Consider the following 22,573-nt stretch of genomic DNA (forward strand, 5'->3'; position numbering starts at 1 on the left):
GTTCCATGCATCTAGCTCCAACTACCATTTCATGTTCAAAGTCTGTTAATTCATGTCATATGTCCATAATCATGTTGTAAACCTTTTCACATGAATCACCTGAGAGCAAAAAGACAGCTCCACCAATGCACTGACCTTTTATAACTTATGTATCCGATACTATTGCTATCTGCATATGTGCATACTGCTGTCCCATGACTTTCATCACCTCAGTGTAGATGTCTAGTACAGCAACATAGGACCCAGCTGTGCGACTTAGCATTTTACAATAAAGGAACAGGTATGTTTGGTAATGCTGGTGTAATGCAGACACTTTAATGTACCAGTTTTAGATGTGGAATGATTTAAAGTATGATTGTGTAATATACTGGTAGAAGGCAGGCTTTAACTACTTCATTTACTATGCTATCAAACTCAGCAAGTCCCCCCCCCCCCCCCCCACCCCCACATCTGCCAGGATGTTTCATATCAGTGCACGCTCTGCTGCAGAGTGAAAATCTCATTCCGGAACCATCCCCCAGGCTGTGGCTAAGCCATGTCTCCGCAGTATCCTTTCTTTCAGGAGTGCTAGTTCTGCAAGTTTCGCAGGAGAGTTTCTGTAAAGTTTGGAAGGTGAGAGATGAGATACTGGCAGAAGTAAAGCTGTGAGTACCGGGCGTGAGTTTTGCTTCGGTAGCTCAGTTGGTAGAGCACTTGCCCGTGAAAGGCAAAGGTCCCGAGTTCGAGTCTCGGTCAGGCACACAGTTTTAATCTGCCAAGATGTTTCATATCAGTGCACACTCCGCTGCAGAGTGAAAATCTCATTCTGGAAACATCCCCCAGGCTGTGGCTAAGCCATGTCTCCGCAGTATCCTTTCTTTCAGGAGTGCTAGTTCTGCAAGTTTCGCAGGAGAGCTTCTGTAAAGTTTGGAAGGTGGGAGACGAGATACTGGCAGAAGTAAAGCTGTGAGTACCGGGCGTGAGTTGTGCTTCGGTAGCTCAGTTGGTAGAGCACTTGCCCGTGAAAGGCAAAGGTCCCGAGTTCGAGTCTCGGTCGGGCACACAGTTTTGATCTGCCAGGATGTTTCATTACTTATTCTCTTTTATTAGTATTTTTTTCTCCAGTGATCCATTTCATAACATAAGGATTCATCTTCAGGCATGTAGCATGGTAACCTTCTAAACTGGTATCTCTAATCATTTGCTTAAAAATTAATTTTGCCAAGAAACATATGCTAGTTTTGCAAAAAACAGATGCAACATTTTCAGGTCCCTGAGTATGCCATCAGACAAAATTCAGTGAAAGTGTGTGAAGTATGCTTGCAATGTTGTTTGCAAGTCAACAAAGTCAGTGAGATTTCTTAAGGTAGAACTGTGTTTTTTGGTTAACATATCCACAAGCTGGTGGCACCTTAGTTTATTAACCAATCAGGAACTTCACACATGGAGACTCATAAAGTGTGTGCTCCTGATACCTACATCTAGTACATATAAGTAATGTTTCTTTGGTTGGAATTTCATAATACAAGTTTTTGCCATATTAAGGGTTACAGTGCTGGCTGTGAAGCATTTGTAAGCCTGTTCCATTATTCTCCTGCCTGTGTGTGCTATGGGTCTGTTTGCACCTTTAGCAACATACTTGTGTAATCAGCAAACATTACAAGTTTTGAAGAGTCTTCCAAGCCCTCTGGTAAATCATTTATGTAGCCCAAGAACGGGAGCAGGACAAGCACTAAACTTTGTGCCACACAATTTTTAGTGTTTCCCCACTCTGAATTTAATGTTATGCTTGTTGGAATATTTGCTAATTTGACCCTTTGTTTTCAGTTGTTAAGATATGACTCCATCAGTGCAAGGGGGAAAGCCTTCAATGCCACATCATTTTAGTTTCCCCAGCAAAATTTTATGATCTATAGTCATAGCCACAGCAAAATCACAGAAAATACCACAAATGTTTGTGAAAGCCACAACACCAAGAAGAAGACATGTTTCCAATTAAATTTATTTCACAGATTAGGGATATGACAATACACAAATGATTAGCAGAACAGAACTTCACTAACAGTGAGAATTCAATATGGTATGAAGCCACCATGTACTGCAATCAGAGCCTCTTGACATAACAGCATGGAATGAAGAGGGCCTGGATATACTGCAGGGGTACATTTGTAGGCACATCCACAAAGCATCAACATTGGGTCAGAAGCTCTTTGAAAAAGGCTTGCATATTCCTTGCCCCATGTGGCTGGGCACTGTCCTGCTGAAATATGGCATTTCAAGCTGCATGCATCCATCTCGGTGCTTAAGGCTCTAAAACCTCTCTGATGCTGCAGTTGCTGTTCAGATTGCCCTCAGTAGGTATGAGGTGAGATGACATGTTGCAGCTAGTTGTTCCATAAGCTATTGAACTTAAAGAGTTTTTCCTATGCCACTTAATGATGCAATCTGTCAGATTGCATTCACCATGGCAGCATCTAACACCTATGCAGCTATCACTGTAGGAAAAGTTATAACTGGCCATTGAAGTTGACACTTACAACACATTGCATTAACGCAGATTGGTGTCTTGTGAACATGGCAGATGTCATGCCACATCCCTCTACTATACGCAGATTCAATGGCATGCATACTAGAGTCCTGCATGACCGAGTACGCGAGCACAAAATACGAGATGGGACGAGCACACCCTAAATGGATAGGCTGCTTGCACTAGTTCTAGTGACCTAGCATAGAAGCTGTGACTGAATACATAGCACGTAACTTCAAACACATTACACGTGTCATCATCCGTGTGAGACTGCAGCCAGCTTCTCATTTGGGGTGTGTCTCTCTCTGTAATCATGCAGCGTGAGGGAGTCAGTGCAGTAAGACCTAAGATTGAAGCCAGTGTTTACACACTGAAAGAACGGGAATGTCTAAAAAGCCAAGTATGGAGTACATTTCTGCTGGTTGTGGACAAAAACAGTGCATCTACTGGGTACATATTGTGCATAAACTGCTCCATATTATTGTGTTTCCAGTTGGGAACTACTCATTTAAAGAAACATAGTTGCAGGAAACCTCACAAAGATACAGCTCCTTCAGGGATACTGCCAGTAATAAAAAATAGTGTTACAGCAAAGTGTGTTGCAATGTGTACTAAAGACATGAGACCTTTTAATGCTGTTTCTGGTGAAGGTTTCAGAGAACTAGGCCAATAATTAATACATCTAGGTGAGCATTTTGGAGAAGTTGACATGGCAGATGTCATGCCACATCCCTCTACTATACGCAGACATGTCAAAGAACAAGCAGATCCAATCCGAAACAGCATAATGCCTTCTGTTATTGCGGAAGTTATTAATAAAACAAGTGCTGCGACAGTTGATATGTGGACTGATTCGCATAATCAGGAGCACTATTTGATGCTTACAACACATTGCATTAACACAGATTGGTGTCTTGTGAACAATGTTTTATTTACAACAAAATTCCCTGACCTTAAGAAGACAGGAATAAATATTATGAGATAAATTGAAAAGAGGATGGCTGATTGGGACATTTTGCCACACATGTTGCACAGTTTTGTTTTTGTCTCCAACCAGGTTGCCAATGTAATAAAAGCTTTGGAAAATCACGAAAGGATTCCTTGTGTTGCTCATTGTATAAACACAGCACTTAGCCATACTTTTCATGAAGATAACTTCTTGTTAAATCATGCTACGAACATCGCATCAACAATAAATACTGCAAAATGCATTGTAAGGTACATTAAAAAAGTGGCCTCTGCTCATCTTTGAAATAATCATTGAAACAAGAGGTCTGCACATGCTGGAACAGATTGTACACTGTGCTGGAATCCTTACACACTCAGTATAACAAAGTTGCTGCTTTGCTGATGGAAAAGGACTTTGCTCACAGATTGCAAGGATATGGTAATGAGTTTGCACGAAAAATTGCACATTTTCTGAGACCATTTAAAAAGGCCACAGATGAATTAGAAGGCGAAAAAGAACTGACAGTCCAGTTAGTTCTTTGGTTTCACAAACTGCAACAAATTTGCAGTGTCAATGACACTGACTGTCAGGTGAGCAATTACTGCAGTTAAAAGCACTGGTTTCTTACGATACCCAATAGATTTATAATTAACTAGCGTAATTGATGTGTACTAACAGATATGTATTTTTTAACAGGAGGTACAAAGGATTAAAAATTGAGCCTAGACTTCCGTTTGTGAGAAGACTGTGATCGCTTCCAGACATAAAACTGCTACATCTTCTATCCGTGATCGTATTGAAATATCATTTTACTTTCCAAGTGCTTTATGAATTTAGCTGTGTCACGTACTCATTCTTGGAAACGTTACTTTTGTATTAAAAGAGAGAGTGACAGAGATAAATACATTGTGTGCATGCGTGTGTGTGTGTGTGTGTGTGTGTGTGTGAGAGAGTGAGAGAGAGAGAGAGAGAGAGAGAGAGAGAGAGAGAGAGAGAGAGAGACAGACAGACAGAGGGGCATTGGATTTGTACAGTACAGTGCAGCAAGCCGGGGTGAGGCGAGCGGTGATCGGTCATGCTCGGTTATCCGCATGTCCGAAATCCGGACAATAGACATGGGGCAGGTACATGACCGAGCCAAGTCGTGTGGGGCCAGAAACGAGTGGCTCAGTCTCCCCGTCAACAGACGAGCTGCAACCAGTCAAACATTGAATGTTGCAGCACTCTAATGCATACCAACAGCCAGCCCACAGTACATGACATCAAACTGTTGACGCAGACATGTCCACACCCGTTGAAGTGCTCTAATGTTTAGCCAACACTGTTTTCTTGGCCATGGGGACAAGATGATGGTCATCCTGTACTGAGGGCACTTTGTGTGGTCCGGTGCTTGCTTGTCACTGTATACTATCCTCTTCAATCCACTGGTCCCACACATGAATCGAGATTGTAGCAACTCACCCTGTATGAGCCTCACTGTTAATGTATGACAAGCACATTTCCTAGGGATCAATCATTCTCTCCTCTTTGAACTCACTCACATGCTGATATTGCATATTCTGTCATCACTAAGACATACTGGCATTTGCTTGCATGTTTCCACTTCATGTCCCCAACTGAGCATGGCATAGCACTGACCTGCCAAATCATGAAAAGCTCTTACGCTTATATCCAGGCCAGTTCTCTGGAAGCTAAATAACTTTTATGGTTCCACTGTTCTACACATCCTCCATGTGTGGAATGATTCAGACCATTCCTTGTAGATGTTGCAACTTCCACAAACAGTAACTTATATTGCATTCTAAGAAGAGAAGCCTTTATGTAATCCATACTGAGCAGTTGCTGAAAGATTAATTTCAGACAAATGGTTCAGTATTCTGTTGTAAGTTACTTTCGCACAATTTCTGAGAAGGAGTGAGATTTACCTGTAATTAAAGGTTAGTTGCTCTTTTGTATATTGCTGTTACTGTGGCATATTTCAGTCTTTCAGGAAATACATTCTGACCCTTCTACTGATTACAAACATAATTCAAGAGTGGTGCTGTCAAGTCAGCTTTAGATTTCATTACTTTAGCTGAGATACCATCATAGACAGTTAAGTTACTAGTTTCTGGTGATCTATTGATTTTTGTGGTCCCTCTAATTCATGGCTTGCCAAAACAGATATCTAATGGTGGAGTATACATTATGTGTCTAAGTAGTTTATTGGATCTGCTTTAAGTGGACAGTTCTTTGTCTCTGTGTTTTCAGTTACTTTAAGGAAAAATTAATTGAATTTAGTATCCAATGGCTTTAATTTTTTATCATCTGTCACACTACTAATGTCATTTGGGAGTTCAGTACCATTTACCTTGCCAAATTTATTCATTTCATATTGAAATTTTGAATTTTTTGTGTGTATAGTATATAGTTTTTTCCTTTTTGAAGACATGCTGAAGAATTCTGTGATATTGCTTATAGCTCAGTTTTAAGTCTTGATTAGACTTAGTCCTTTGTGTTGATACATACATGATGTGCTCTTCATAACATGAACAATATGAACTGGGCAACAAAACTCAAGACACAGCATTGAATCATTGTTCAGAAGATCCAACATGCCAGTAATATAATGGTGCATGAAGTTGTCATTAAGACATCTAATACTGATGCTGTTCCAAAGTTAATAAGACTCCAGAGGTTGGATGTGTTGTACTACTATATTATTGATACATGGGTCTTCTGAACAACATGTAAGTTCTATCTATTGAATAATGCTGTAACGAGTATGTTTCAACATTATGTAGAGTGAAGTCAATCATATTGTGCATGTGTGTGTGTGTGTATGTGTGTGTGTGTGTTCTCAGACAAATACTGTCACAGAAAAAGAGCTTGTGCCTGATGATGATTAGTAAAAATAAAAATTGATAGAAATAATTAACTGGTGGTTATGTACATATAGCATGAAACCAACCATTGTTTTTGAATCTGATACAATTTATTGCCCCATTAACTAGTTTTTCAGCCACTGCAGGTTCATAATCTGATGCAGGTATTACAAGAACATTATATCTTGGATCAAGTGCAGCTAGATGCTAGAGCTATGGAAGCTATGGAGCCAGCAGAAATAATGGAAATTTAGTTAAGAAAATGTTTATGAAATTAACAAGTCCGCAGGCCCAAGGAAACTGGTTAAGGGTAAAATACATTTCAATTTCAAAATGTGACTGGTTGCAATTCCACAAACATAACCACCAATTTAAATCACAGTTTCAGTTCATCATCCACAATGGCTATAAAGCAATAACAAAGATTTTCATTGTAGCTGATAGTAATACAACATCATTTTCAATAAACATCTGCAAGCTGTGGGGCACCAATACTGAAAATGTATAACAGTTTTTTAAAATGAATGTTGGTAATAAACTCAAAATGAAATACATACTTCTCTCTAGCAAAATGAATTTCAATAATACTTCTTACCAATAATGTTTACCGATTATTTCATATACCCACAAGAACTAGCTGTAAAATGTAAGTTTACATTCAGCTCTTTCATTAGTGTATACCTCACGTTTATAACTTTGCTTACCTACACACATGTGCAGCTTAACATCCCATCTGTATCCTGGAATGCATTGGTTGTAACGGGGACTTGGTTTGTTTGGTAAATTCTGGCAATAGTAAGCACCTTCTGTGTTGACACAGACTGAATACCTTCTGTCACAAATATTTGGGCTTACAGCACATTCATCCACATCTGGAAAAATGTTATAACAAATATAATAAACTATTGAACTTGAAAGTATTCTTGTAAATTTATTTGTGTATACTATGCAGTAGAGCCCATCATCGGGGAGAACCCTAAGGAATGTGTAATAAATCAAAATATAGATTACCATGGAGATGCAACCATGATAACATGCTACCGCTGGATTCAGTAACTATCATCGTCACAAAGCGGCAGCTCATGTTATTTTTTAATGACAGTTTTTATATTCCATTTATAACTAAACAGCTACAAAAAGTGCTGAAGGGGTAAAGTTTTCATGTACTTTATGAACAGAGACTTATTTACAGTGAACATTGTTTCTCACAAAGATCAAAGCTTTCTAAACATGACATCCAAACATTCCTTTAATTTATAGGAGGAGTAACTAACATAACATTTTGCATTTAGTTTCGAATTTATGGAGAATCCTCATTCCCTGTCTTACATCTGTGGGCCGTATGCAATTTTTGATCATGAAAAAAGGAACTTTTTTTGTGGATGGAACAATATGTAAAATAAATAACCACTCACTATTCATATTAGCTTTCAAGCTCTTGCGTTTTCTTTCGTGGAAGTGAATACTCATGCACAACCACACAGACAACCAAATGCATACACCCATCCAAGCAAGAGTTCGAAAGCTATATAAATAGTTTTCTTTTTTTTCCACACATGTGAGCCATAAGTGAGTGGTTACCTTCCCTTTATTTTACATACTTTCCTTTTCCTCTCAATTTAATATGTTTAATTATTAGTATGGATGAAAGTGTGAAGGTGAAGTAATATGATAAACAAATAATTATTGCAACTATTAACTGAGTAAATGAGACATACACTCAGGAAAAATTTGTAATGTATAATTCACCAGTTTATGGAACTGGAGACATGAAAATCAGATTATTCAGTTAGATAAAGAGATGAGTATTTTGATATTTGCAGGTTTCCTAGATTTCTATGTTTAATAAATTGTCATAAGAAGATATTATGTTGTGATTAGTTTGTAGTCGATGATGTGGGATAGGTTGGTTGATTCGGGGGAAAGGACCAAACAGTGAGGTCATTGGTCCCATCCCATTAGGGATGGATGGGGAAGGAAGTCAGCTGTGGCCTCTCAAAGGAACCATCCCACAATTTGCTTGAAGCAATTTAGGGAAATCACAGAAAACCTAAATCAAGATGCCTGGACATGGGTTTGAACTGTCATCCTCCAGAATGTGAGTCTAGTGCTAACCAATGCACCACCTCACTTGGTGATGATGCGGAATAATGTAATTTAATACTGGTAGATCACTGGCTTTGATGCTTCTTACCCAATCAGAAGAGAGTACATTCATGCACATTTTGTGGTCTAGAAAAGTGCTATGTGCAGGCATAGCCATCATAATAATGTAATAGTAGCTCTGAATGTGTGTAATAATTTTGAGGTATTGTTAGTTGAACTTGACCCTAGAGTGCTGTAAGTTGATCACAGATGGTTGATAAAGACAAACCCGCAAAGTTTATGATTTTATGCTTCAACTTTAACTTTTTGAATAACTAAAAATCCCATGGCAAGTTATACAAGTCACAACTGAGAACTGAACATATGAAGAAACAGATTTGGATAATACAGAGTGAGCATTGGAAAAACATCGATCATACATTTATAAAGATTCCAGCAAAAGTTTGGTTAAATACCATAATTTGGGTATTATGAGTAACTGTAAATGTGTGTGTATGATGAAACTGTCAGATTAGCACTGGTTTGGCCATGTTTTGTATCAAAGAAGTAACAATATATTGAAGTTTTCACTCACAAACTATCTCTCAATCCACAGCTCAGCTATCCTGAAACTAGAAAAACTTTTGATGTAATCTTTAAAGGCAGTTACTATGACTGGTTATACTACAGCTGAACCAGTGATGGAACATTGTTTTTTAATTTGTTAGGTGTGAACTGAACTGTTGAAGAAGAAAAATTCAATGAAAGGTGAATCAACATTTCCTGTAGGCAACACGTAACCATACCACTGCAATGTGTCTAGTCTCTCAGGGAAGAATGTGAAAGCAACTGAAGCTTGTGGTGCATGTTGTAACAAAAATGTCTGTCATCTGGACTCCCAAGTGATACTCGGATCAGGAGGGTGAGAAGACTAGCTTTGTTCACAGATTTCAATGAAGCTCACAATTTGCAGCATTGTACCCAGAACAGATCATGGTCCCTGGTTCTCAGTTGAGTGGAAAGATTCAATCAGGGACTTTGCAGGTTCTGTGACAAGCTTGGCTGTGACTTCCTGTGCTTGTACCATATGGTTGGGAACCGAAGAGTCCTCCTACATGAGTCCATATGTACACTCCACATCAGAGGCTGCTACCCAGGTAACTGACTATGTGTGGGGAGCACATAATGGTTTTTCAGAATATTGAAGGGCATCTCTGCTATCATCTGCAGAGGAATATTAAGTGGAATCAGCTGAGCTGAGCGAAAATGTGTACTGGACCGGGATTCGATCACGGGATCTCATGCTTACTAGGAAGGTGCAGTAACCATTGTGCCATCTGGGACACAGCAATATCACAACTGCACAGACTATCTCAGTATGCCTCATGGCTGATCCACACCCCCATCGAGTGCAACCTATCCACAGTCCCTGTCCACTATACTCCTGTTCGGTACTTACAGATTCCCACAGGAGGTCAGACATATTTGTGCATTCACACTGAAGAAAAAGGATCCATCACCCAGCCAGGCTTATCAACTATTTGAATGCATGGTGTCTGTTCCTTAGAAAGAACAGACACCATGCAGATCCAGCAGCTGTGAAACACTATACATAAATTGAAGGGGGATCACTGCTATCATCTGCATCAGAACATTAAGCAAAATCAGTGGCAATGATTGAAAATGGGTACCGGATTCAAACCCAGAATCTCTTGCTTACTAGGCAGGTGTGGTAACCAATTTGCCATCCAGGACACTGTGTTATTGAAAGTGCGTGGGCTATCTCGGAACACCACATGACTGAATCACATACTCATCGAGCATCACCTATCCACAGTTCCTGTCCATTATACTCTTGTTCGCTACTTAGAGGTTTTCACAGGAGCTCGGACATATTTGCGCATTTGAGCTGAAGAAAGTGGATCCATTGCCTAACCAGGCTTATCAATTATTTGAATGCACAGTGTCTGTTTCTTATAACAAACAGATGCCATGCAGATATAGCAGCTGTAAAACACTATATGTCAATTGAAGGGTGATCACTGCTATCAGCTGCAGCGAGACATTAAGCAGAGAGCAGGAGATCCCAGATTCGAATCTCGGTCTGGTACACATTTTTGCTTGTTGTAGCTCATTCCACTTAATGTCCTACTGCAGCTGATAGCAGTGATCCCCCTTCAATTACACATAATGTTTCACAGCTGCTGGATCTGCATGGTGTCTGTTCTTTCTAAGAAACAGACACTGTGCATTCAAATAATTGATAAGCCTGGCTAGGCAATGGATCCACTTTCTTCAGTGGGAATTCCTGTGGCAATCTTTAAGTAGTGAACAGGAGTATAATGGACAGGGACTGCAGATAGGTGGTGGTCGATGGGACTGTGGACCAGTCATGAGGCACACCGAGATACTGCGCAAAGTTGCGATAATGCTGTGTCCCATATGGTGCAGTGGTTACCACACCTACCTAGTAAGCATGACATCCTGGGTTTGAATCCTAGTCCAGTACACATTTTCACTACTCAATACTGATTCCACTTAATGTCCTGCTGCTGCTGATAGCAGTGATCCCCCTTCAATTTACAAATAGTGTTTCCCAGCTGGTGGATCTGTGTGGTGTCTATTCTTTCAAAGGAACAGCCACCATACACTAAAAAAATTTTTTTTGAGAATAAGCGACTCTCCATCCAGATAATGATAGCAGTAGGGGTCGTGGAAAAGTCAGTATAAAATCGAAAGAAATGTCCGCTAAAGGTAAGAATGTTAAAATCCTAATGATTAACTACAGACACATTTGCAACAATGTAACAGAGTTTGAAGCACTTGCAAAAAGCTGTGGAGCTCACATAATATATTATGTACAGAAGACTGGGTAAAATCAAAACCGATGGCAGTGCAACATTCAGGGAAAATTTAAACATACATTCAAAGGATAAACAAATGGTAAATGAAGGTGGTGTATTTGTTGCAGTACACAACAAATTCAAACCCACTGAGATAGATACCAAAATTGCATGCAAGATTATCTGGGTATGATGCAGTATCAAGTGCGGGAATGAATTTATTACTGGATCCATCTATCCATCATCAGACTCAAGTTCACTGGTAAGTAATTTTCCCTGATAATACTGTAATTATTGGAGGAGACTTAAATCATCCAAAAATCAATTGGGAAAACTACTGTTTTGTAACTGTTGGGCATGACAAGACATCCTACAAAACATTACTAATGCATTCTCATAGAACTACCTAGAACATATTGTCCAAAAGTTCAGTCATGAGGGGAATATATTGCACCTAGTGGCAACAAATAGGCCCATGTCCTCATAGAAACTGTTATCAGTGACAATGAGGCAGTTGTAGCAAGAATGATTACTGAAGTACAATTGTCAACTAAACCAAATAGAATGATTTACATTTTCAGCAATGTAGATACAGGCAGCAGTGCATATTTCAATAAGGAACTCAAAACATCCAGCTCTGGGTAGAATGATGTAGCAGAACTGTGGTTCTGGCTTAAAAGAATAGTTGATTATGCACTGGATAGATACGTATCCAATACAATGGTTTATGATAGGAGGGTTCCTTCATGGTATACAGTCACTGTAAAGAAACTTCTAAGGAAACAAAGACTCCTGAATCATAGGCTCAAAACAAAGCATAGAGTTATAGATAGGAAAATGCTAAATGAAATGTGTTTAAATTGCAAGAGGGCAATGCATGAAGCCTTCAACAACTACCATAGCAGAAAATTATTCAATAATCTCTCACAAAACTTAAAGAAATTCTAGTCATAGGTAAAGGTCGTTAGTGGTACCAAAGCTAGTGTCCAGACACTCATGGAAGTTAATGGTAATTGAAACTGTGGGTATCAAATAAAAAGCAGAAATGCTTAATTCCACTGTCTAATGTTCCTTTACAAAGGAAAATCCATGAGTATTGCCTCAGGTTAATTCTCATACAAATGCCGCTGTTTAATTCTCATACCAATGAACAGATGAGCGAAACAGATATTAGTGTCACTGGCATTGAGAAACAGATGAAGCTGTTAAAACAGAACAAAGCTCCAGGGCCAGATGGAATGTCTCTGAGAGTTGATACTGAAATTGCAACTCAGTTATCCCCTTTTAATTATAATCTACCATCCATCCCCAAATAGAAGAAAGTGCTCAGTAGTTGGAAGAAAGTGAAGATCACACATGTCTACAAGAAGGATAACAGAAATGACCCAAAGAACTGTTGTTGAATATCCTTGACAATCACTTGTCAAATTTCATAACATATTCCGCACTGAAACATAATTATGTATCTCAAACAGAATGATGTCCTCCAGAACAACCAGCATGATTCTGAAAACATAAATCATGTTAAACACAGCTCACACTTTTCTTTCATGATGTCCTGAAAGCCATGGATCAGGGAAGTAGGGTAGTTGCAGTAATTCTTGATTTCTGAAAAGCATTCATTTGACTCAGTACTACACTTGCACTTATTACCAAATGTATGATTGTATGGCATATCAAGTGAAATTTGGGACTTGGTTGAAGATATCTTGGAAGTAAGGACAAACCATGTTATCTTGGATGGAGCATTGATAACAGATGCAGAAGTAACCTCTGGTGCCTCTCCAGGAGACACTACCTGGATGAAGCACTGTCCATGTGGGTGGAGAGGTTTGTGTGTCTGTGAGAAGCTGAAGGCTATGCCGAAGGTAGAAGACCAACTGCCGTAAAGGCTGTAACTGATAGATCAGGTGAAGAGTGTCCCACAACATCCTGTCTTCCTTATCCACTCCTAGTCCTTACCCAATTTCCTTTTCCAACCCAAGGTGTGATGTGTTCCATGCCAAGGGGTGCATGACACATAGGAAGATGTGTTGCAAGCGGAGCCTCAGGGGTACCAGGCGACCTCCCTGAGTAAGTAGCCCTACACTGCATGGGGTTTTCGTGGTGTGGACCATGTAGATCCCAAAATCTCGTGGGTCCAAGATGGACACGAAAAAAAAAAAAAATTAATAATAATAATAATTTAAAACAAACTGAGGGGCAAACTGAGACCTCAGACACTCAAACATTGGGGTCAAAAACAATGGAATGCACTCCCACTACTGAATCAGGGTCTAGACCTGAGCCAGTAGTGGGAACTGTAATTGAGAAGTTGGACCAGATCAAGATTAAAGCCTTGTCTGGGGCCTAGAAGAGGAAATTCCTCAGTGAACAGAGACAAAAGGAAGGGAAAGAATGGCTTCCCAAACACAAGTGGAGAGAATTAAAAGGGCTTGAGCCCAAGACCCCCAAGAAAAAACTGTCTCAAGTTGAAGGGGATATGCAGACCACCACAACATCAAAGACAGGTAGCAAGAGGATAAGGAAGGAATCCAGGACTCCCTCCTCCCTGGATAAGCAAGCCCAGAAATAGTTGAGGCAAGAAAGAGGGAAACAGACCTACAGTACTGCAGTCCTGGTTTTTAAGGTGGCAGTTATCCAGGAAGCTAGGAAGCTATCCGCTGGTAGCCATCATCTCGCAGCAGGAGGAACTTGTACAGATGGCCCTATTTGGAAAGATTGGGGGGTGACACTGGTCCAGGACCCAACTTCATGAAGATCTATCTAGATTGTGGTGCCATCATTTTTGTCTGTGAGGGGGTGCACACAGTGGAATGGCTTAAGGACTTAAGGACAAAGTGCCCATGATATCCCTGGGAGAGGATGTGAAGCTGGTGGTCAAGATGGCAGCAGAGCTTCTTAATACTACAAAGGTATCAACATGGGTGCCAAAGATCCTTAAGGATGTCTCTCTAAAGACTCTGTTTGAGAAAACAAGGATCCAGAACCCAAAAGTCTCAACAGAGGACTGGAGAGTAATTAACAAGAAGGCTGTACTGGAAGGATGAACCATGGTGGTGGAGGTCGGAGGGAAGTCCTGTGAGACAAGACCTGAAATTGTTTTTAGGGTTCACACAGGTCACTGTCAGGGTAATCAAAGACCAATGATGGCAGCAAGATGGAGACTGGAGGTGGGGCACAGTAAAGGGGCTACTGCTGCCCTGAGATGCTGCCTGGGGAGACAGGAAGTGGACGGGGCCCTGATACAAGAAACATCCTTATATAAAGGGGGTGTATCAGGCCTCAGTGGCACTGGTAGTAAGTTGATTTATGCTAGAAATCTAAGAAACTCCAAAACATGCATCTATGTAAGAAATGGAATTTCTTTCATGCCAGTGATGGATTTCTGGTCCAGGGACCATGACCATCAGGATGCTGCAATGTGACGAAGGTATCACAAGGGAAATTGTTTTGGTGTCAGCATACCTTCCTTATAAAGGCAGCTCTCCTCCTCTGTTGAAGGTGAGGAGACTGATAGAAGCTTGCCATCAGCAAGGTGACCTACTCTTGGTTGGATGCGATGCCAGTGCCCACAACCTAGTGTGGGGCAGCAAGGAACCAACAGTAGGGGTGGGTATCTTCTTGAATTTCTATTGTCTAACATTTTTTAGGTCCTGAATAGGGGCAATGAACCTACATTCAGGAATAGCAGAAGGGAAGAAGTAATTGACATAATCTTTGGTTCCATGATGATGGGCAGCCTTGTCACACAATGGCATGTGGCGTTGGAGCCATCCTCATCAGACCACATGTACATTAAATTCAGGGTTGCAATGGGAATTAGACAGACCATGGCCTATACGAATCTCAGGAAAACAGGCTACGAGACATACAGGAGGGACCTTGACCTAAGCTTATTGGAAATTAAAACCCCAATAAGGAATCCAGTAGAGTTTGAGGAAGTAGCAGAGACTGTTACCTCTGCCATAGTGACCTCATACCAGGACAAGTGCACAATCACCAAGAAGTGCATAAATAGGAGTGTGCCTGGTGGAACAGTATCTCTGAAACACAAGGAAAACAGGTACAACGACTGTTTAACCTTGCAAGACATAAAGGACAATGGACAAACTATCATGAGGATCTTGTCAATTCCAAACTTGCAATTAGACAAACAAAGGAGGCATCCTGGAAGGCATTCTGTGAGGAAGTGGAGAGTACAGCTGCTCAAGCCAGACTTCACAGAATCCTCACTAGAGTACCAACCAATCCAGGAGGAACATCAAGGAAGGAAGATGGGGAATATACAAAGACAGCACACGAGACACTGGAACTCCTCCTCAAAACTCACTTTCTTCAATATGCTCTGGTGGATAACACAGACTGGAATGTGATCCCTGAGAGACAATGGTTCTCAGGCACTTGAAGAGATAACTGGGAATCGGCCAAGGAGTGTGTGGACTTCAAGAAAATCCAATGGGCAGTGGGAACATTCCAACTGTTCAAGTCACCCAGATGGAATCTTTCCAGCTCTCCTGCAACAGGCAGCAGAGAATCTCAGAAGAGTCCTATGCAGGTTATTCAGGATTAGCCTAGCAGTAGGAATCATTCCCAATGCTTGGAGGGCATTGAAAGTTGTCTTCATTCCAAAGCCAACTGATCATACCAAGGCCAAGGATATGAGACCAGTCAGTCTGTTCTCCTTCATTCTTAAAACATTGGAAAAACTGGTTAATGTATATATTTGGGAGAGGAGGCTAATTGGGGCCCCTCTACATTCAAACCAGCATGCATATCAACCAGGTAGATCATGTGAGACAGCTCTCCAACAACTCATTGGGAGGGTGGAGAAAGCACTTCACTTTCAAGAAATAGCCCTCTGCATCATCCTTGACATGGAGGGGGCCTTCAATAACATGACCTTCAATTCCAGGGTAAGGGCAGCAAAGGTGCATGGCCTAGGGACCACTATATGTAAGTGGACTAGAGCCATGCTTAGTGGAAGGAAGGTAGAGGCTACCATGATGAGTGAAAAGATGGTAATTAACACCACTTGAGGTCGTCCACAAAGAGGAGTTCTGTCCCCTCTCTTGTGGAATCTAGAGGTGAATGAACTCATTGAGGAACTAAATTCCAGACAATGCTTTTGCCAAGGATACACAGATGACCTTGTCATAGTAATATTTGGCAAATTTGCCGACACAGTTAGAAATATGTCATAAGGTGCATTAGACATTGTGCAAGAATGGTGCATTAAACAGGGTCTAAGGTTTAATCCTAAGAAGACGGTTGTGGTGCCATTCACGAAGAGGCATATCCAACACTCAAATTGGAATCTAAAGCTCTTCAATGAAACTCTACTTGTGAAGGGGATAGTGAAATATCTAAGGGTAACCTTAGATGAGAAACTAACATGGACCCCTCACATTAAGAGCATCTGTTCCAAGGTGAAAGGTACTCTAGTGAGCACCAGAAGGGCTTGTCGCAAAACTGGGTTGCAGCTTAGGAGCTTGCTAAGGCACAGAGACTAGCCTGCTTAGCCATAACAGGCACCACACCAACCCCTGGGATGAAAGCCATGCTGGACATGCCTCCACTACACCTTTGGGTCAAGATGAGGGCAGCAGCTGGTGCATACAGGCTTAAAACTGGTAAAAATTGGATCTCATTGGGATATCCAGAATCACACCCTAGGATAGTGAGTGAGGTAAATATAGGAATGGCTGGGGAAATGCCAGCCAACTATATAATAACTCCCAGCTGATTCAACAGGCCTTATAATATAATAATTGGAAGCAGGAAGCAGTGGGAAAAACAGTTCGAGACCATACGGGGGACACTGTTTGGTTCACCGATGGGTTGAAATCAGACCAAGGTTCTGGGGCAGGGGTGTATGGTGTTCAGCCAAGACTGGAGGGCCTCATATGTCTAGGAAAACAGGCCTCAGTATTCCAAGCTGAAATTACTGCAATCAGGGCATGTGTGGAGGATAATATTGAATAGGTGCTACAAGGACCATAGCATTTACATCTATTCAGACAGCCAGGCAGCCCTGAAATCACTGGCAGCTCCTGTAACAAGATCTAAGATTGCTGCAGAATGCTACAGGGCTCTGGTGGAGCTTGGGGGAAGCAATAGGGTAAACCTAGTGTGGATCCCTGGCCACTCAGGCATCTGTGACAATGAACAAGTCAACAGATTGGCCAGAATGGGGGCAACAACACAATTTGTTGGACCAGAACCTGTCCTGACAATCACAAAGACTATGATCAAACTAGAACTACAGAACTGGCTTAGGAAACAGCACATAGAATACTAGACCAAGGTCTATAAACAAAAACAGTGTAAGGTAAGGTTGCCTAAGCTGTGTTTTAAAAGGAGCTATGTAATCCTCGGATTGAACAGGAAAGAGATTAAACTCATGACTGGATTGATGACTGGCCATGGGAATTTCAAAAAGCACCTACATACAATGAGTATAACAGAAGAAGACCCTAAATGTAGAATCTGTGACGAGGGCGAAGAAACTGCATAACGCCTAATCTTCAAATGCATGTCATTGGAGAGCAAGAGATACAGAATTTTTGGGACAACTAGACCTGAAGAAATTGCTTCTAACAAAAATCTGGTAAAGGGGCTCCTTACAATATTTAAGGGCATTGGTTAGCTTTACTAGATATACAGGGAGAGATACCACACAATAAACTTGGTTTCGGTGTGGGCACTGGTGGGTTAGACCAAAGATGTTTTAGCTTCCCTGTTGAAATGAAATCACATCAACCTCGGGTATGTCCCAGGGAAGTGTGTTGGGACCCTTGCTGTTAATATTTTATATTAAAGACCATTCAGGCAACAGTAATAACAACCTCAGAGTTTCTGCAGATGATGCAGTCATCTATAATGAAGTAATGCCTAGGAAAAGCTACCTAAATATTAAGTCAGACCTTGATAAGATTTCAAAGTGGTGCAAAGATTGGGAACTTGCTGTAAATGTCCAAAAATGTAAAACTGGGCATTTCACAAACTGAAAAAACCATAGTATCCTATGACTACAGTAGCAACACATTACAACTCAATGTTAACTCATACAAATACTCGGGTGTAGCACTTTTTGAGTTAGTTAGTGAGTTATTTACAAGTTCAGAGAATCACTTCTACAATTACTCATAATTATGGGGGAAAAGTCATTTTTATTCAAATTGCAAATTAATTTGTAAATATTGCTACATGCTGAACATTTATAAGACTTTTTAAATACACAGATGTGAGTTATTAAATTCTACCCACCACTTTTTACACATTAAAATAATAGAAATGCTTCTACAGAACAGAAGGAGCTGTCAAGAACTTTTTTCAGTTTGTTTTCAAATCTTACTTTTCTGTCTGTCAAACGTTTTCTATCACTAGCCAAGTAATCAAACGTTTTAGAAACTTCACACCCTATTTATTATTTCCTAACCATGTGTTGCATTTATCATTGGTGTTGCAACACTAGATGTGCAGAACTGAATATGTTGTGTCTTTTTTAAATTGAGTTTGAGACCATTTGCAGAAAATCAGTCACTGATACTTTTAAAAACATTGCTCACCACTGCTTCTGTTTACGTATGCATGTATGGATTGATTGATTACAGTTCTAGTGTCATCTGCAAAAATAACTAATTCTGCTATTATAGGGGTATGAAGTGGTATGGTCATATAAGTTTGGTCATAGATAAGCAGATGGCAGACTGTGGTTTATTGGTATAAAATAGTAAAGAAATGCAATCAGTTCACAAATGAGACTGCTTGCAAATCACTCGTGCAACACATCTTAGCGTATTGATGAAGTGTGTGCAACCTGTACCAAGTAGGAGTAACAAGGGATAATGAATGTATGCAGAGAGGTGCATGTCATGGGTTTGTTTGACCCATGAGAAAGTATCATGGAGATGCTGAAGAAACTGAACTTGCAAGAAACTTGTAGATAGATGCAAACAATCCAGAGAAAGCCCACTTAGAAAAATCAGGAGCCAGCATTAAAATATGAATCTATGAATATACTACAACCCCCTACATATCACTCTCATAGAGAACATGAGGACAAGATCAGATTAGTTACAGCATGCTCACAGACATTTAAATAGTCATTCTTCCCGTGCTACATACATGAACAGAATCAGAAGAAGCCCTAATAACTGGTACAATGGGAAGTACTTTCTACCATGCACATCACAGAGGTTCACTGAATGTGGATGTAGATGTACATTCAGACATCAGTTATTGTTACTCAGGCTCTTCACATCATTTTCTTACATTTTTGTTGGAACAGTAGAGTCAAGGATTGTGACATAATTTTGTTTTGATCACTAAACTAATTGTTGTGATTTTTTAGCCTTTGTGACCTCCTGCTACAGTAACTTGTAAGCACGCAAAACTGACATAATTTGGGAGTAGCTAACATATTTTATTCATTTCAGGTACGTCCAAACGAGTCTAACAAGAGAAATTCAATGTAGTCAACAAATACAAGAGAAACTATCAATATAAATAGCTTTTGGCTTCAGTTTGCTTAAAATATTGAGAAACTAAAGACTGTGAACACACTGGAAAAATCTCAGCACAGCACAATGAGTGTTCCTTGAGATTTCAGCATCGCAATTAGATGATATTGAGTTCTTGCACTGATTTTTCAGCTGATAACCAGACAGCCATTTTCTGGTGAATTTTAGTACTAGAAATCACTAATGCTATGTTTATACAAAACGACTGGGGTGGCAGTGCATGCATATGGGTCTTAGCTTCACTACCATCCTCTGTTAAATTTAGTGCCCTCTATTGTATTGTGCTGCATCGGAGATGTGCTGGCACACTTGTAATGGTGTTATTAAATGCACACCCCCTTTTGAACTGCACACCTATGGCATTCAAATTTGGTAGTCATACTGAGTAATTATCCCTGGATGTGGTACCAGGTGTGTAATTTTGTCTCTGTGAAAAAATTCAAGAAATGACTGGGTCCTGAAATTTACCAAGATGAAAATCACTAGCCTGAAAATAAGGTCATCCACCAAAAGTACTTCAATCGAATCTCAAAAGTATCTCATTGTTGAAAGGTTTTTGTGCTAGAATAAACCAAATAATGTCTTTGAAACAGATTCACATTTTACAAATCTGGAATGATGTCAGCTGTTAGTGACACATGAAAATATGTGCCAGACCATGACTTGAACCCAGATTTCCTGCTTATTGTAAGTGGTCACCTGAACCACTTCAGCTACATGAGCACATCTCCATGACTGATCCAAACTTCCACGTGTCCCATGAAGTTACAGTTGTCACCTATGGTTGGCTTACAGGGCAATGAATGGAGAGTGTGACAATCTTGTTCCCCTCAGTGTTCCTGTATTTCAAATTTGGTCTGTCCATTGTAGGCTTTTCCACAATGGCTTGGTATTCTAGATATATTACACAAACTGACATCATCCTTCACTTCCTTGAGAACAACTGAGGTCTTTTTTGATAGTGCATTTGCCATTGTGCCTTTTTTTTTTTTTTTTTTTTTTTTTTTTTTTTTTTTTTTTTTTTTTTTTTTTTTTTGGGACAAACATAGTGATGCATGTAAGTATCCTCCAGATGTCAAATTAATCATAAGATGGCTTCCTAGTTTGAAGTTGAAATAATGAGGAAAAATGTCAGCCTCAACCACCTGCTACTCTAAAATGTGATGACACACCCCAAAGTGCAATGAATAACAAGCCACCATTTGACTGGTGACTGATACTACAGTGAATGTAGAGAAGTCTACCTAAGTATTTGAGTAACTAGTTGCAAACCATGGTTGTTCACAGCAGCCTTTACCATACCTTAATAATCATCAATGCAGGAGCACTGCTGATAGCATAGAGCATGTGATACTTTCAGTCACTGTGACAGTTGATATGTAACATCCATGGAAGATGTATACTGCAGTAGTCATATAACATTACATGCACTGGCCTTCTGTGCATCAAGCTTTGTATGATGGGAAGTCAAAAAATAAAGGGGCTTTTGCAATTTCTCACTGTAGGGCTTGGTAACACTGCTAGCATCCAGGAATGAAATATTGTCATCTACAACAATCTTACAGAACTTGTAACTCTTATTCCTGTGTTAGTCATTGTATTGTAGCAAACCATGGAACATAGCAACTCCATTTTCAATTTGCACCAAGCAGGAAATAAGAGCAGTGACTCACTTTTTGTTTGTGGATGGTGTTAAACCTGTAAAAAATATTTGTCGAATGCAAGTGTTGTATAGTGGCAACCCTTTATCGCAAAGCAATATCTACAAATGGATTGAGCATTTCAACCAGGGAAGAAGTTCTCTATGTTATGAGGAAAGATTGGCAGGCCACTGATGTCAACAATTGAGGACAATTTGGAGGTCATTGTGGGTGTGGGGAGGAAAAATAGCTGAATCACAGTGGACAAAATCGTCAATACATTACATATATCATTCATTGTACAATGTATTCCATCTTACACAACAGGCAAAATTTTTGGAAAGTGGTACTCAAAGAAATGGCAGTGCAGCCTAAGATCCAAAGCATGGACATCTGATGTAAGCATTTCGCCCATTATCATCACGAGGGAGATGGATTTTTGCAGCAAATCATTACTGCACACAAAACGTGGGTGCACTATCATGAACTGGAAAGTTGGGCTGTGAGCTTGCTTTGGAGACACCCATTATCACCAGAAGTTGAGAAATTTAAATGTAAACCATCACCTGGCAAGATTATGCTAAAACTATTCTGGGACATGGTAGAAGTGGTAGCCATTCATTTCACCTCAAGAGGTGAAACTGTGAACAGTGAGAACTACTGTGGCATGTTACGAACTAAACTGAAGCCTGCAGTCAGATCCAAATGTTGCAGAAAACTGTGAAATGGTGTCATCTTTAGCAAGATAATGCTTGGAACCATTCTGCCAAATGGACAGCCGAAACAATAAAGAAGTCAATGATGTGGTGCAAAAACGGTTACAGGTGCAACCAAAAACCTTTTTTCTGACAGAATCAAAAAACTTGTGAAACATTGGACAGAGTGCATTAAAGTGTAGCAAGGTTGTGTAGAAAAATAACGTATGTTTCAGTTTCCTATCATTATCACAGATAATTTCCGGTGATTTCTTTACATATTGCATGGATGCATCTGTTTTTGAGTTGTCTGTCAAAGGCTGTTTGATAGAGATAACGTACACCAGCACAAAGTGCTGGAATTCTTAAGAATTATCTTCCATAATTTGTGGTGAACTGAAGTCTGTCTCATGGGCAGAAGTTACATTTCTTCCCACTTTTAGCTGTGGTCAGAAGTCCTATATAA

At 40.1% G+C, this 22,573-nt stretch overlaps 1 protein-coding gene and 1 non-coding gene across 6 annotated transcripts in view; one reads left to right on the forward strand and one right to left on the reverse strand.

Moving 5' to 3' along the window:
* Positions 1–22,573, reverse strand: part of LOC124555780 (fibulin-1-like) — a 630,166-nt gene that overhangs the window by 192,416 nt on the left and 415,177 nt on the right. For 4 of the 5 annotated variants that reach the window (XM_047129832.1, XM_047129833.1, XM_047129831.1 and 1 more), the window contains one exon: positions 7,024–7,191. The exons of the other annotated variant lie outside the window; for it this stretch is intronic. In XM_047129832.1, the coding sequence (XP_046985788.1) occupies positions 7,024–7,191 (168 nt within the window). The remainder of the gene's footprint in view (positions 1–7,023; positions 7,192–22,573) is intronic. 5 annotated transcript variants of the gene reach the window in all.
* On the forward strand, positions 967–1,041 carry Trnas-uga. The gene has a single exon. It is a non-coding gene; the product is annotated as a tRNA-Ser (tRNA).

The sequence above is a fragment of the Schistocerca americana genome, chromosome X, assembly GCF_021461395.2.
Source record: "Schistocerca americana isolate TAMUIC-IGC-003095 chromosome X, iqSchAmer2.1, whole genome shotgun sequence".
NCBI classification, from domain to species: Eukaryota; Metazoa; Arthropoda; class Insecta; order Orthoptera; family Acrididae; genus Schistocerca; species Schistocerca americana.